This window comes from Sus scrofa, chromosome 3 (assembly GCF_054392235.1).
Source record: "Sus scrofa isolate SSC_HxYL_T2T_F1_AM1 chromosome 3, Sscrofa_HxYL_maternal_Yorkshire_Landrace_v2.0, whole genome shotgun sequence".
In the NCBI taxonomy this organism is placed as follows: domain Eukaryota; kingdom Metazoa; phylum Chordata; class Mammalia; order Artiodactyla; family Suidae; genus Sus; species Sus scrofa.
This window is the reverse complement of record NC_139385.1, coordinates 66,595,125-66,612,508: the sequence shown is the minus strand read 5'-3', so window position 1 is coordinate 66,612,508 and position 17,384 is coordinate 66,595,125. Positions and strand designations below refer to the sequence as shown.

The 17,384-nt window shown below is 45.6% G+C and overlaps 1 protein-coding gene across 18 annotated transcripts in view; it reads right to left on the bottom strand.

The window, feature by feature from the left end:
- AFF3 (ALF transcription elongation factor 3) overlaps positions 1–17,384 on the bottom strand; it is a 594,300-nt gene that overhangs the window by 26,583 nt on the left and 550,333 nt on the right. For all 18 annotated transcript variants that reach the window (XM_085018570.1, XM_021088183.2, XM_021088187.2 and 15 more), the window contains 3 exons: positions 13,888–14,012; positions 10,203–10,404; positions 7,255–7,376 (listed from right to left, as the gene is read on the bottom strand). In XM_085018570.1, coding sequence (XP_084874696.1) covers positions 7,255–7,376; positions 10,203–10,404; positions 13,888–14,012 — 449 coding nt within the window. The remainder of the gene's footprint in view (positions 1–7,254; positions 7,377–10,202; positions 10,405–13,887; positions 14,013–17,384) is intronic.

Sequence of the window (17,384 nt, the reverse complement as noted above, 5' to 3'; positions counted from 1 at the left end):
TCGGTCGGTTCTCTCCTTTCAGGTGATTTCTAGAGACACATTTCTACGTCGGATCATTATCAAGGCCATGGGAAAATGAGAGGTCACCCAGATGGTCCAGCAGTGTGGTGGACGTGTGCTGTCACGAAGGCATCACTCCAACAGTGATCTTCAAGTCAGCAGGAAAGTAAAATTGCTGTCGCCCCAATGACAGTTACAGAATATAACACAGCAAAGGCACTACAATAAAATCGAATGATCTCATTGTTCAAACAAATTTTTTGTCAGATTGCCTTTTTTTTTTCCCCCATGTGGAAAAGCCAGAGTTTTGTTTTTCATTTTGATAATAACATTCTTCATGTGGTTTCTCATGGTGATGGTGATTTATGATGCTGTATGAACAAACCTAATAAAAAGTTTGAGTACGAGTACCTCACGGTATCTCTGGGGTTCTTCAGAAACAGGGTTTGAGTGATGGACAAGCCCAGGTTGAGCTCAGGAGTCTGGGGTGGCTAGATGCACAGTTTGTTACCTTTGAAGTGGATAAGCAGTGGGGTCCTGCTGTATAGCACAGGGAACTATGTCCAATCTTTTGGGTCAGAACATGATGGAAAAACAGCATTAAAAAAAAAAAGAATGTCTATACATGTGTGACTGGGTCACTTTGCTGCACAGCAGAAACTGAAGGAACATTGTAAATCAAGTGCACTTCAATAAAAAAAAAATTAAAAAAGATAGAGCCAAAGCTCAGCCCTGTGTATCTTTGTCATAAGAGCTCTCGGCAACAACAACAACCCGAGCGCTTGATCTTGAGAGAATCCCCCCCCAATACACGTGGCCTCAGTTTGAAGCAGCCACAGGGTCTGAGTGACCCTAATATTTCTTTGGTGTGGGAGTATTAGTGCAAGCTCGCTTTTTGTTCTCCTTCGTGGCCAAGATGGAGTTGAACGCTCTCCTGAAGAGAGGCTTGCAGGCTGCTCTCTGTAATTCCTACCTCTGTGAAATGCACCCCCCGCCCCCGGCAGAGCCAGCCTGTTTTGTGAAAACTGGCAGTGATGAGAACTCCACGCATCTGAACAAGCAGGTTCCTTGGCACAGTCGACATCAGGATACTTTTCTTAAGGAAGTTGAAATCCAAGTCAGACAACCGGCAACGGCGCACCAGATGAATTCATCATCTGATATCCTGTCAGCTTGTCATCTGAGAAGTCCCAGAGGTGTCACTGTGTCCCAAGCTTAGAGGTGTCTTCTTCACCAAGAAGAAGGCTTGAGAAGTGAAGGCGTTGTTTTTAACACACTGAGTAAGTGCAGGCTGTTGATGAGGGCACTTTCTAGCCAGGGACCTTGAATGGTGCCGTTGGCTTTATGATGGCTTCCCGAGAGAAAGGCTGTTTTTAGGCAGCAAGCATTCAAAGGCAGCTTTTGTTTCCATGCTCTTGATGTTGGCTGGGATCCCCAGTGCCTGGACCCTGGCTTCTCAGAACCACGAGCGGTCATGCATCCTGTGGCTTACAGGCCACAGGCTCCAATGGGAAACTGTTTCCCTCTTGGCCACACACAGAAAACAGCATGTGCTTTCCTGGACACGCAGGCTGCACGTGGCAGGTGTTTGTCATCTGATCATAAGCAACTCTCTATTGAAATGGGAACTCATAAATTTGATGGCTGTTCTTTCCCAGGCATGATTTATTTTTTTGCTTTTTAGGGCCACATCTGTGGCACATGGAAGTTCCCAGGCTAGGGGTTGAATCGGAGCTGCAGCTACTGGCCTACACCACAGCCACAACATGGGATTGGGGCTGCATCTGTGACTTAAGCTGCAGCTCACAGTAACACCAGATCCTTAACCCACTGAGTGAGGCCAGGGATTGAACCTGCGTCCTCATGGATATAAGTCGGGTTCATAACCCACTAAGCCACAATGGGAACTCCCTCTGGGTGTGACTTTTATGATAAAATAATTTTACAAAGTCCTTAACATGATCAGGGAGCTGAAATTTCAATCAGGGAGATCTGAAAAGCCTTGTGCTTCACTTCTGCCCTCCCCCACAATCCCCAGCCAAGTCCTTTTATTTTTCTGTCTTTCTCTCTGTTTTGGTTAGAATAAAATAAAAACCTGGCTGAGAGGAATTTCATAATGGAAAAAATTCCATAGGAAGAACAGAAGAAAGACACATGAATGGGGTACCAGGAAAGTGGGGTCCAGCTCTGAAGAGGCTGGGAAGGGTAGAGGAACAGTGGCCTTGGCAAGCTCGCCGAGGGAGTGCCGTGCCTTGATGTAGTATCACCTGCTTCAGGATTTCAATTGGTGTCCTCTGGGGAAGTCATCTGACCTTTTACATCCAGGAATCTTTCATCCTCGATAAAATTAAAACCCTTTTAGCTATGAGACTGCCAAGCATAATTACACTACAAATGCCAACTCCCTCTTCCTGCCCCGCTAGCCACATCTCACCGGCTGTGGCTTCAGAACTGTGTGGCTAGAGAGCCTTTTCCCCACGATGGGAGGTATAAGTAGTTGGGCTTCTGTTACTGGTGCCACAGGGACAGATGGGACGTTCGGTGGTTTGGCTGAATGTGATGATCGTGACTGACTCTTCCTGGTGAAATATGGGCAAGAGACAGCACATCCTTCTGTAAGCAGCAGGCAGTGCTGGCACCCGGGGTTCTCTGGCTCCCCAGTACAGCAATATGGCAGGTGGAAAGGGAGGCCAAGCTTTTCACCACTCAGCTCTGCTCAGCCTTCTGTACTGGGGCCTTCACAACACAGGTATTCCCTGGATTTTCCCCCCGGGCCAAGAACTCCCCCATCACTAATTATGACTCCACGTAATTTACAGCTCATTGCTTCGCACTCATAAGATCAGTTTCTAGGCTTTGAGTGAATCAAGTGCTGTCACTCCTGGACATGAATTCCTACAGATTTTTTTTTTTAAACGAAAGTTTGGTAATCACATCAGTGTCACCTTAAAACCAGGGCTGTCACGCAGTGAATGTGGTGCATGGCTAAATGTCAGGGAGGAGGCGCAGTCTCGCTGCCTCCCCTCTGAGCCTGCAGAACAGGCTGACCTGGATCACATCTTTATAAAGTCAGTGTTATTCTAATCCGTTCCATCTGCATCCTGAAGGCACAAATGGGTGTCTGTTGAATTGGTAAGTGACATAGAAAGAGAGGCTAGAAGCCCATGCGTTTAAATTTACTTGCATGAAGTAGATGCCTTACATTCCTGGAAAAAAGAAAGAAAGGGAAAAAAAAAAAAGCAGACATCACCCCCTGGGAATGTTATTCAAACTCAGCTGGGTTCTCCAAAACTTGTTATCTGACTGCCCAATGGATTCAGCTGTTGTCTGAATTGAATGTTTATTCAACCATTAATGAGTATTTATAATACACAAGAATGAATTGATTTTTTTAAAAAAAGCTACATGATGCGGTTTGAAAAATTAAATGACAGTGTGGCATCTGTTACTTTTCGGAGCCCAAGAACTGGATTTCCATCAACTCTATAAAGGATTCCAGTGCAAATTCTCTAGTTTTTTCTTTTCCTCTGGTGGCTTCTCTTTAGTCATTTCACTGCCTCTTGACACGGCCAGTGAGGAGAAGTCAAGGGCAGTGGCTGAAGCCAGGTCGTGGTTCTCCAGGCTGCCCATGGGGAAGCTGGTACACAGTGGAGATGGAGCCGGAGGAGGCTGGAGTTTGTGGTCCCAGGGAACGTTTCCAGAGAGGCCACCCCTGTGCCTCTGCCTTCCCGGAATTAAAAACTGAGAATTCATTAGTCACAATTAATTAATTAGCTCCTCCCACTGTATCTGGTGCTTAGTAAATGCTCAGCGCCCACCAACTGCACCTGGGAGATTCTTTACACAACTTTAGGTGACTTCCTAGCCCAGGAATCTCTTAAGGGACACTTATTTTTATTGTTCCAAGGAAGAGACAATGCCTGTTTTTGCTTTTTGAGCTTGAAGAATCTTCCCACCACTTTCTCAGTTCAGTGGTTGAGTGGCTTTTTTTTTTGTTGTTGTTGTTGTTTGTTTTTTTTGTCTTTTTGCCTTTTCTAGGGCCGCTCTCGCAGCATATGGAGATTCCCAGGCTAGGGGTCTAGTCGGAGCTGTAGCCACTGGCCTACGCCAGAGCCACAGCAACTCCGGATCCGAGCCGCGTCTGCAACCTACACTGCAGCTCACGGCAATGCCGGATCCTCGACCCACTGAGCAAGGCCAGGGATTGAACCCTCAACCTCATGGTTCCTAGTCGGATTCGTTAACCACTGCACCACGACGGGAACTCCTGAGTGGCTTTTCACTTTTCCTGTTTCTTTTACGGTTATGGATTTCAAATCAATGGGGACACGTGGCAACTGGAACATGACGTCTATCTTTCCACATGATGGATGTGTCAGAGTGCTTTTTTATTCTATTTTATCTATATCCCTAAAAGAAGAAGTAGTGTCACTGTAGCTGTCAGCCAGAAAAATTATACGTAGTGCTAATGGGAAGAACAAATGATAACAGGCTTTTGGTTGATACAGATAGTGACACAATTACATCAGCCACAGTCCCTGCAGATTAAGAAACATTTCCCCTTGTAAATGGTCCAAGGAAGTGCAGGTCCAAGTTGCTGTTGCTGTTTCAGACTTGGCTTTCAGGTCCATACACTGGAAAATTCCTTAGATTTTCATGTCCCATGCCTGTGTGTGTTTAAATATCATGCCCTTAATATACTTGAGATTGAGTCCCTCAGTGTTGAATACACATGTGCTTGATCATGTTTTTAGATTGACGACTTCTTCCTCTTTATTTTTTTTGTGGTTCCCTAAGTCCAGATCTTTCATAATATCCACAAGCTTCTTGAGATGAACAAGGGAGGTTTGGGAAGTGGTAAAAGTGATGGGGGCTTTGAACTATTTCTAGAGCAATTTCTTTTCTCAGAAAGACCTGATTTGTAAGACAAGTATAGTTGCTCTTTAAAAATGTTTCAGAAGACGTCATTATTATTACTACTACTATTATTTTTTGCAACTAATTCTTTTTTTTTTTTTTTTTTTAAAGGGCTGCACCTATAGCATTTGGAAGCTGTCAGGCTAGGGAACCACAGTCATGCCAGATCCAAGCTTCATCTGAGACCTACGCTGCAGCTTGCAGCAATGCCCGATCTTTAATCCACTGAGTGAGGCCAAGGATCCAGCTGGCATCCTCACAGACACCATGTCAGGTGCTTAACCCACTGAGCCACAACAGGAATTCCTTGCATTTCTCTTCTTAGAAAGAACTGATTTGTAAGACAAAGTATAAATGCTTTCAAAAAATGTTTTGGGTGAATTTTACTATTATTACATTTTTTTTGCAAGTAATTCTCTTTTTTATATATCCATTGAGGTACAGTTATTCTTAATTCCTCAAAGAATTTGCTGACCCCCCCATATAACTACTTTATCTTCAATTTGCTTCTTTAGATTAAGGAGAGCATCTTGAATTAAGATAAAAATCAAAAGATTCCTATATCTTCCGACGGCAAATTCTGGCATTCTCATGAGGCATAATTCTAATCTCCTGTATTAAGAAATGATTAGGAGTTCCTGTCGTGGCTCAGCGGTTAGCAAACCCGACTAGTATCCATGAGGATGCGGGTTTGATCCCTGGCCTTGCTCAGTGGGTTGGGGATCCGGTGTTGCTGTGGCTGTGGTGTAGGCTGCAGACACGGCTTAAATCCTGCATAGCTGTGGCTGTGGGGTAGGCCGGCAGCTACAGCTCCAATTCGACCCCTAGCCTGGGAACCTCCACATGCTGTGTGGGTGTGGCCCTAAAAAGACAAAGAAGAAAAAAGAAAGAAAGAAAGAAAAGAAATGGTTAGAGCTCACTTGAACAATTTACACTATTGAACTTTAATTGTATATGGAGTTGACTGACTGTACACCCATTATGCCCCTCACCTGGGGCATTAATTATTGCCTCCCTTGCCGCTCAGGGCAGTGGGGGATGAGGGGCAGGGGTCTGGCGAGGGGAGGGGAAGAGTGCAGCGGCAGCCACAGGAAGAGGAGAAAAACACACGTCTTCCTGGGCCACCTTTATGCTTGTATACATCCAACCAACTTGGCACGTGGTCAATAAATAAGCCAAACATGTGACTGTGCCTTTCAGCCCCCAAAGTCTATGCCCTAATTAGCTTGATGGAATTCAAGCAGGGCTTGAGGATGGCAACGCAGCACTCTCGTTTCTCAGAGGTGAATCAGCAGATCTTGTCTATCCTGCGAAGGGTGCTGGGATTTAGAGGAGAGGATGAGAGGAAGAGGAGGGTGGAAGAGTCCTTACCACCTCCCGAGCTGTCCATGCTCCAGATGATCCCCTTGGGGAGAGAAGACCTTGCTGGATCTCAGGAGAGCCCCAGGAGACGCAGGTCCTGACTAGCACTTCTTCTGATCAGGAGGCTGGGACCCAGAGACATTTAGCACCATTTTATTTTCTGACTTTGGGCGGGACTCAAGGCTTATCGTTGGTCCCCTCAGCTGGACTAGGAGCAGAGGGCAGGGGCTCTCACGGTTGCCCAGGCTGCACCCTGGGATTTAAGGCAGTGTCTGATGCAGACCTTCACACTCGGTGAACAACTGAAGTTGAAAATGGGATTCAAGCAAACTCTTGAAACCTTATCTTCTGCCTTCCAGGATTATCCTTGACACATATTTTTTCTCCCCTAAGAGCCTAAATAATTTTCAGTATCATTTTATCATTTGTCACATTCAGCATCTCCAGAGCATTCCAGGAATTCTTCTTGCCTTGTTTCTCCTCCTCTTAAACTGAGGCTTAGAAAGAAACTAACACTTGGCTTTCAGTGCTAGGATGGAGAGATGGACAAAAGGATATATTTTTTCCTGTATGAGGGTTGTTTATACTGTGATAAAGACTGCAGCAATTGAGAGGGGGAAAAAAGCTTTCAGGAGTGAATCACTATTTTTCTTTGCCTGCTATAATTTACAGAAACAAAAATCCTGCTCCTTTTGGAAGCATACCACCCGCAATACAGGTGCTTAGACGTCTAAGACTCATGAATGCCATTTTGTCTTAGTTTTCCAACGTGCTGGATGCAACTCTGTTAACACTGGCTGTTCAAAAGTCCCCCAGGACTCAGGGGTGAAGCTTCAATTCCCTTCGAGAGGGTGATGGTTGACTGATCAGGTCATGTGTCAGAAATAGCCACACCGAATTAAGACGTACATCGACTACCTTCCTGTAGAATCCAATTAACCTGGCCCTCCCCATCTCAACAGAGTCCACACTTACATATCATCGAAGATGAGCTTCTGCCTTTTGCAGTCCCTGTGGCCATTGGAGCCCGGAGACCACGGCTCTGTCTGCGGGCGTGACTTATGGAGAACGCTTTCGGAGTTGCCGTGAGCTGCTTTCTAAACAAGAAACACACACAGCTGTCTTTGAGTTACTGGCCACCTTGCTGGAGGAGCAACCAGGTAAACCTCTGGGCTCTAGGTTAGAGCTGATGGTACTTTAGGTTTCAATAAAGGAAAAAAAAAAATACATGCTTTTCAGATCTCAAGCTGAGGGGTCTGACTTGCGTTGTCAAGTGTCATTCCCACGATAACATCAAAAGGGTCCTAGCGTGCCTGCTCTTGCAGACCCAGAACTTGAGGCTTGGGAAGGTGAAGCAGCTGGCCCAAGCTCAGATGGCTAATGTGGGTGGAGGCCTGGGGCCCAGAGCTTCCACTCCTCCCAGGGGCTAGGGTGGTAGCTCCCCCACGTGACTCTACATCAGAATCACCATCACACACAGCCAGTGGAGCCCCGCTGCCAGCATCCTAGAGTCAGTAGTCTGGGGAGTGGGCTGAGAGCATGCATTCCCAACTAGTTCCCGCTGATGCTGGTCCAGGACCCCTGAGCTCTACTCATCCTTCTCCAGAGAGAGATCATTCAGGTTACCAGCTGACTGGCTCTCATCAGCTGTCTGGGATGAATAAGAAGAGCCAATGGGAATTCCTAGAAATTACTGTAAATGTGTTTTTCAAAAGGAACACTTGTTTTTGTTTGTTTTTTGTCTGTGCTTAGGGCATGTGGAGGTTCCTGGGCCAGGAATCAAACCTGTGCCACAGCAGCGACCTGAGGCACTGCAGTGATGAAGTCAGCTCCTTAACCTGCTGTGCCACAAGGGAACTCCAAAAAAGAACACTATTGATTTGGGGAACATTTTTTAAATCCTATTTCCTGGAGATACAGAGGCTGAGAGAGAACCTACTGGTGCTGAACATGTGGACAGAGAGAGCCTGACTGATTCCTCTGAAGTAATTAAAATGGGCGTTCCCATTTTAATTTTAGGAGTTCCCTTGTGGCACAGTGGGTTAAGGATCTAGCATTGTCTCTGCTGTGGCTCTGGTTAGAGCTGTTCCTGGCTGGGAACTTCTACATGCCTATATATAGAGTGTATACCAATGTTTCTTTAAATGTGGACCAATTTTATAGGTAGATCAAGTCTCTTAATTATGAGAACCTCTAGCATTCTGGATGTTTCCTTTTTGGCACCCAGGGTAGTAAATTATGAATGTACATGAGCCCTGGTGTAAGTTACTCTCCCCAGCTAGACTGTAGGCCTCCTGCAGGCAGCGACTGAATTTGTTACATCAATGCATCTCTGCTGCTTAGCACAGTGCCTGGCACAGTAGGTACTTCCTTGATAAACACATGTTCAGTGAAAGAATGCCTGAATAAAGTCTAATTGGTTTGGTAGACCAGAGCACATCATAGTTGCTTTGCCATATAAGGATTCTAGAGGCAAAGAAAAGTTGTGCTTGTTTTAACATCTGAATTGTTAGCTTTTTATTTCAGGTTGTTCTCATATGGTCTTCTCAGATTCTTGTGTCCTAGAATTAAAGATCATTGCTCCCAAAGGAGGGTGCAAAAGGGGGTTAATTTCCTGGTGTACAATAAGATTTAGGCTATTGCTGGACCTTCTACCAACTTTTTTGCCTCTTTAATTCATGGAAGTAACGCTTTCCCTCATTTTCTTTGCAGAGTCCTATTCCCATGTTGCATCTCTCCCTGCCTCACAAAGCCTTACTGCTTTTTTCTTTTTTTCCTTTTTTGGCCACACCGGTGAGACATGAACGTTCCCAGACCAGGGACTGAACCCACACCACTGCCGTAACCAGAGCCACAGCAGTGACAATGCCAGATCTTTAACCCACTGAACCACATGAGAACTCAAAAGCCTTGCTAGTTTTGATAGGCACAGTGACCTATCAAAGAGGGCACCATGGAGAGAGGCTGGAATTAAATAAGGTACCCGGGGGATGTATGGTACAGGACTACCAGCTTTAGACCGAGGGTGGTAGTAAAGAGGAAAAAGATGTAGTGTTAGTTGCACAGGTGTCCACAGGGGTTGGTTTCTTTAGACCTACTGTCTCATTTACATCTCGTCACCATCATTTTGCACATAATATAGGCTTAACAGATTAAGCAACTGGCCCAAAGTCACAGGGTGACTAAGCTGTGAGGCCAGAAGTGGACCCAAGGCAGGGTGTTGGAACCACGCTGGACAAAGTAACTGGAAACTCCCACACTGGCTGCTACCCTGGTCACTAGGGCAGAGGGCAAGCCCAGCAACTTTGGCCTGTGGTTTCAATTCCAGATTTAAGTCTGCCCTGGGGCAAGGAATCTTTTCAAATATAAAGGCTGGTGGGGGAATTGCCACTGTGGTCCAGCTGGTTACAAACCCGACTAGCATTCATGAGGATGTGGGTTCGATCCCTAGCCTTGCTCAGTGGGTTAATGATCCCCTGTTGCTGTGAGCTGTGGCATAGGTCACAGACACGGCTTGGATCCCCCATTGCTGTGGCTGTGGTGTAGGCTGGCCACCTATGCCTAGCCTAGGAACCTCCATAGGCTGCAGATGCGCTCTAAAAAGCAACAAACAAACCCAAAACTCCCAACATCCTTTTCCTGGAGTATTATTTTGGGGCTATTTCTTTTCAGAAGGGGAAATGAAGTCCTCCAAAGAGGGTTCCTAGGCAGATGAGGCTTACGACAGCCCCTCCCTGCCTCCTTCTGCAGCTGTATGCGTGAGAGGCACAGGGCAGTGCCCCTGTGGGCTCTTCCCAGTGGAGCATTTAGGGCTCCTTGGTGGTCCTCAGCCTGTGTTTAGACTGTGCTGGGCCAGAGACAGAGGAGAGGGCTGTGCTCAGTTTCACCCTTGTTTTAACTGGGGTAGGAGCGAGGCAGCGTACCGGGAGGTCTCCGGCGTGGGTCTGCAGCTGGCTCTCGGCCTTATGCTTTTTGTTGGAGGAGTTGGAAGGGAACAAACCACTGCTGTTGGATCTGCTGGAGGAAGTGAAGTCCTCGCCTGGGTATTTGTGTTTCGCAGCATCGGAGAGGGGTGAGATGGGTGACCGGAGCATTTTTTCATTTTTATTTATTGGTATTGCCAAGCTGAAAAAGGAAACCACAGAAGCAGAACGTCACACAGTCAGCACGGGGAGAGGCAAGTGTTTTATATATGACCCAAACCTCCCATTTAAAACCTGCTGGTGGGAAGACGTTTATTGGGCATTATTATGTCAGGAAACAATTTAACGGCCTGAGGACCGTCACAAGAAAATTTTGTTCATGGTTTCTTTACTTGCCCTATCAGAATGAGTACTAATTCCGGAGCTCAATGACGAGGAAGAGCAATACTTTCATGTTCCAAGTTCTGCATTCAAGGATCTCAAAATACACAACAAACAACTTAACTGTTTTCCTGACACATGCAAACAGCAGGTAATGGGAAACACTTAGATGATACAGGAGAGCACCACTTCCAAAAGGACTTTTGAGGACACCTGAGCTTGTACTAATGATTACATGGACAATAAGAGAGTCACAGAATAACTTCCAAATCACAGAATAATTGCCAACTTTCAATTTCGAGGTTACCAGGCATGGATCAGAACAAAGAACAAAGAACAGAATGTGGTGTCATTGGACATAACATTTTCTGATTCCTAGCCCCTTGTTCCACCTTCAAAATGACTGTCTAGGCCTGAATGTAAACCCACACCACTCCCCCACTCCCTACAACCAATTAACCATCAGAGAAAGAAGTCACTTCCATTCAAGTCTTCGAAATGTGTTATTATGTTGACATGGTTCTCTCCGCTACTTCACTTTGAAAAAAAAATTTGGAGGAAGACACATTAGCCTGAAATAAACTCAATCATGGCTAATTCAGGAAAGCCGCGTCTGCAACCTATGTCACAGCCTGCAGCAATGCCAGATTCTTAACCCACTGAGAGAGGGCAGGGATCGAACCTGCATCCTCACAGAGACAACGTCGGGTCCTTAACCCACTGGGCCACAATGGGAACTCCAGTTATGACTTCTTAATTGCATGTGTTGGCTATCACTGCAAACAAGCCAGGAAAGTCACTTCCAAAAGCAATTTCCTTAACTGGTGGTCACAGTGTAGAAATTATAAACACAGAACAAATGAGAAGCCAAAGTTCCTAATGTTATGCAAATAGGGAAAGAGAATTTCTGTTGACAGTTCTCTAGTTCAAAAAGTACTGTGCATCTAACAACTCAGAAATGAGAGGATGTGTTCTGGAAAACTACCTTGGGTGAGTCAAAAGTGGCTCATCCGGTGAGAATGAAGACACAGATGTTGAGTCTGGTCTGAATACAATTGTTTCTTGACACGTGAATGAAAAAGTCCTATTTCTGGAGTTCCTGTTGTGGTTTAGTGGGTTAAGAACCTGACACAGTGTCCATGAGGATGTGGGTTTGATCCCTGGTCTTGCTCAGTGGGTTAAGGATCCAGCATTGCCTCAAGCTGCAGTGTAGGTTGCAGATGTAGCTCAGGTCTGGTGTTGCTGTGGCAGCGGTGTAGGCCTGCAGCCACAGCTCCGATGTGACCTCTAGACCAGGAACTTCCATATGCTGCAGGTGCAGCGCTCCACCCCCCCTTCAAAAAAAAGATCTTATTTCTTAGTTTCTATTATTTTACATACCACCTGATTTTAAATGTTTCTAGAGAAATAAATTATTACAATGAACATTATCATAGGCATATGATTATTGCTTCTTCATCCTATAAATCTGTCTATTCAAGTTGGCCAAGATAACTTTGAAACTTTCTTGGGATCACCTCCTTGGGACAGATGATCACCATATGTACAGAACTGTCTTATTACACCAGTAAAGCTAGACAGTGGTCACCACAACTCCTGCAGTACACAGACCACCTTTCCTAGAAAAACCCAAAGCACTTTCACATGCATTATGTCCTTATAACATAAGTGAAACTATCAGAGCCAGGAGGCTCTGCCAGGCAAAGGCTCTGGAACAAGAGCCTTAATCCTGGGGTCCATGAACTTGGGTGGAGGAAAGTTAACATCTTCATTTTCATTAACATCTCACTGAAATCGCCACCTCCTTTCATTATGAATGAAGACAAGAAGCCGGAACAGTGGTTTGCTGGAGTGCTATTAGCAATACCTGTGATTGTGTCACTGGGGGAAATCACAGATATTTTCATGTCATATCATGTGGTGCAGTCATCTTGAAATAGGGCTTATATTCATCACTACTAGAAATTATAGTAGTTACTAGATCTCCTAGAAAGGTTATTTAAGGCATTAACCAAGAAGCACACATATAACTCTACAATGCATTTAAAAGATATTTTGGAACCACACTTTCCCCATGGACATTTCCCCACTATTTTGGGGGTATTCTCTGGTCAGCACGGCGGCTTGTGGGCTGGGCTGGCTGGTGTGGACAGCTCAGACCTTCCAGGGCTCTCAGTCTCCTTCCCAAGGGGATTCTGGCCCTGCTCCCGGGTGCCCTTGCTCTCCAGTTTCCTCTCCGGGTTTTAGTGCTGTGCTTCATCTTCCCCTAACCTTTCGGTTTACATTTTTATGGGCTGCGCCAAAACATTAATCTCCCCTTAAAAATTCTATGTATGCAGTCGGGGAGAGTGAGGAGTGTCTGAGCAGAGGAAAAGTGCTTTCTGAGCTGAGCTATTTCTAAATGGAAAAAGCTTCTATGACTGATGAGAAGCTACTGGCTTATAATAAATATCCAGGACTGTGCTTTGCTAGGAAGCCATCTGTCAGAGGGGTTCAGGGCTGTGTGGGTCCAGAGGGAACCCCTTTAGAGGAGGGACGGGGTGGCTGTTTTACCTTGGAGACCCTGATCCTGTCTATCACCATGAATTCAGCCTATACCCAAGAACTTTAGGTGTGTCAGGGAGATTCCGCTCACATTCGTATTTTCCATTTGTGTAATAAGCTTAGTGTTCTCATGGGTTTCCTGGCTATTAAAACAGTAGTTTGAAATTTTTAAAAATAGATTTATGGCATGGCTTTATTAACTTGGGATAGTCTTTTTTTTTTTCTTTTTAGGGCCATGCCCGCAGCACACAGAGGTTTCCAGGCTTGGGTTCCAATCAGAGTTGTAGCTGCCAGTGTACACCACAGCCACAGTAATGCCAGATCCGAGCCACATCTGTGACCTACACCACAGCTCACGGCAACACCCGATCCTTAACCCACTGAGTAAGGCCAGGGATTGAACCTGAGTCCTCATGGATGCTAGTTGGGTTCATTAACTGCTGAGCCTCAATAGGAACTCCTGAAAATTTGTTTTTTAAGTTTTCAGAGTAGAGCTGTGTTTTTGAAAGGGTGGGACTATGTGTAACTAGTAACTGGTCTTTTATTACAAAGTACTCACTTCCAGCGCACCCGGACCTGTGACATGAGGCACACCTCCAGGCAGGATGGTTACCCTGGGGTTAAATCAAGGGAAGCAAGCCTGGGGACCCAGAGCAGAGCAGTCCTTCAAAACCCTGACCCTCCTCCGGTGTGGCATGTGACTCTCAGTCAGACCCAGACACCCCTCTGGCTCGCTCTGCCTTGGTGGGAGCACACATACCTGTTGATGGTCATGTTGCAGTGGTTGGCAGACAGGGTACTGCTGCCAGAGGCGGTCAGTCGTGAGGAGCTCTCCTTCTCTCCCTGGGCTCTCTTGATCTCCCTGTAGTCGTCTTCGTTGTCACACTGTGGGGAAATAAGCAGAGACCAATCAGTGTGGGGTTGCAAGGGAGCACAGTGAGCTCCCATCACCACCTTCCACAGAGAAGGTCTCCTGGGAGACCGGCTCACCGGGCCACCCTGGACCACAGCCTTGCACCCAAGTGGCTGCACCACTCCGGGCCCTGGGCTAGGTTCCCCTTCAGCTCTTCCATGAGTGAGGATGAAATCTTGTCAGTCTTACTCTGACACCTTATTGAGAGGACAAGCCTGACACCAGGAATAAAATTTAGGAGGGAACACTGTGCCAGATGAAAACTACTTTGCTGACAGGTAGATCCCACCCACCATGGAAGCCCTGTTCTAGAGTCACTCCATGGCTTCAGCATCACTCACTTTGCTACTTCCTGGTACCCGAACAAGGCCTGGCAACCTATTCCGGGCTTAATGCTGCAAGGGCAGTGACGAGCTCGGATCTGTCCTTCAAAATTCATGGCTTTGAAGGACATTTTTATAAAACAGTGGTGGGATTGGGTTCTTGTTTGCACAATTGTGTTTAACTTGAGATGTGTACTAGTGCAACTGGCGTGCATGCAACAAAGTTCCATTCCTGGTGAGATGGCAGCGACACAGGGGAGGCATGTTCAGGGCTCTCAGCAGCGTCTTCCAGGAGACAAGCACCGGCACCAAAGACAGAATGACTTTGACCTTCTCTCTCTTGCTAGGACTGTCACACAGCCTCTGTTGCAAGGATCCCAGAGGCTCCCAAGAAACTGTGCCCCAAGGAGGGTCCAAGCCAAAGCTCTGGATCCCCAGCCTTGGGCTCCAGTCTGGGCTCTGTAGGCTGGGTGGCCAGGTCTGTGGTGTTCCAGAACTGGGGTCTTTACACCCCAGATGCTGAGTAAAGAGCGCCACGAAAATGTTCTTTCACTTTCCTGCATGTGTTTAATGATGATTCAGTAGACTTCACAAGGAGAGCAGAGTGTCAGGCATGGTGTAAATGAAGTTTCATGAGTTAAAGTAAAAAAGGCCATGGATAAAAAAATTCCTTAACTACAGAGTATTATGGAATCTACATGTATGTCTTTTTATACATTTCCCTCTATAGAGCTACTCTGCCTATCCAGCCACATACATTTCCAATCTATCTGTTTATCAATTTCTAGCTCTGAAATACCCTTTCCTTCAGCCAATCCACTGATGAATTAATCACCTGGGGAATGACGTATAGAAGAAAAGTGAAGGAAAGAAGGGTAGAGAAGTAGTGAGCTCGGCAATAGCACTGAATTATGCTGTCTGGACCTGACAACACCTCTGCAAATGTCACCATTTTACAAATGAAGAAACTGAAGTACAGAGAAGGGAAGGTCACTTGATCAAGGTCACCCAGGAGGCCAGGGCTGAACGCATGACTTGTGAAGGTGTCAGTACAAGATGAAAATGCTGGGCCCCTTGTTCACAGAGCAGGATGTCGGTCTTGCTGATGATGACTTGCATTTAACACCAAAAGCAAAAGGTAACAACAGCAAAAATATACAAGTGGGGCCACATTAAACTAAAAAGCCTCATCACAGAGAAGGAGAGCATCAACTCCATGAAAAGGCAACCCACTGAATGGGAGAAGATAGTTACAAATCACGTATCTGAGAAGGGGTGGGGATCCAAAACATACAAAGAATTCATACACTCATACCACTCAAGAGCAAAGAAACAAAAAATCCAATTGAAAAATAGGCAGAGGATCTGATTGGACATTTTTCTAAAGAAGATATACCGACGGCCAACAGGTACATGAAAAGATGCTCAACAGTGCTAATCACCAGGGAAATATGAATCAAAACCACAATGAGATATTGCCTCACACCTGTCAGAACGGTTATTAACAAAAAGACCAGAAATAGTAAGTGTGTGAAGAGGTGGAGAAAAGGGAACCCTTGTGCACTCTTGGTGGGAATGTAAATTGGTGCGGCCACCCCAGAAACAGTACAGAGGTTTCTTAAAAAATTAAAGACAGACCCACCATATGACCCAGCAATCCCACTTCTGGGTATTTATCCAAAGAAAATGAAAATACTAATTCAAAAAGAGATATGCATCCCCATGTTCACTGCAGCATTGCTTACAATAGCTGAGACAAGGAAGCAACTTAGAGTTCCATGGGTGGATAGATGGATAAAAAACTGTGGTATATACATACATTATATATATCCCATTGTATATTACATATATGTGTATATATATACACACACCACATATATATCACACTCAATGGAATATTGTTCAGCCATAAAAAAGGAAGTCCTGCCATTTACAACAACATAGATGAACCTGAAGGGTATTACGTTGAGTGAAATAAGTTGGACTGAAAAAGACAAGTACCTTATGATCTCACTTATATGTGGAATCTAAAAACAAACCCCAAACCCATTCCCAGCTTATGTTTGTAGAGAACAGACTGCTGGTTGCCTGGGGGCATGGGAGGGGGGCGGCGGCAGTGTACAAATGGGTGAAAGAGGTCAGGAAGTGTGCACGCATAGTTATAACATGAATTAGTCCTGGGATGTCATGTACAGTATGGTGACTATAGTTAATAACACTTCTGTGCATATGTGAAAGCAGCTGAAAGAGGAATCGTGAACATTCTCATCAGGAGAAAAAGAAATTTATAACTATGCATAGAGATGGATGTTAACCAGACTTAGGGTGGTGATCATTTTGCAGCACATATAAACTAATATTGAATCATTATACTGTACAACAGAAATTAATATAATGCTATGTCACTTGTACCTCCAGAAAAAATGAAAGCACTTAAAGAGTAACATTGCTTGCCTGCCTGCCTATCTGTCTGTCTGTCTGTCTGTCTGTCTGTCTGTCTATCTATCTATCTATCTATCTATCTATCTATCTATCTATCTATTTCCCTCCCTCCCTCCCTACCTATCTGCCCTTTTAGGGCCGCACCTGCTGCATATGGACGTTCCCAGGCTAAGGGTCAAATTGGAGCTGCAGCTGCCAGCCTATGCCACAGCCACAGCAACGTGGGACCTACACCACAGCTTGTGGTAACACTGGATCCTTAACCCACTGAGCAAGGCCAGGGATCAAACCCACATTCTCATGGATACTAGTTGGGTTCTTAACCCACTGAGCCACAATGGGAACTTCAAGAGTAATGTTATCAAGCTCTAAAGTCGGAAACATTTTCTTGATTTCTGAAGTCTCTATCTCTTTTTTTCTTTCAGCTACACCCACGGCATGCAGAAGCTCCCAGGCCAGGACTGGATCCATGCCACAGCAGCAACCCCAGCCATAGCAGTGGTAACAGTGGATCCTTAACCCGCTGAGCCACCAGGGAACTCCCTGAAGTCTTTCTCTTGACTTGTCATGGTGGTGTTT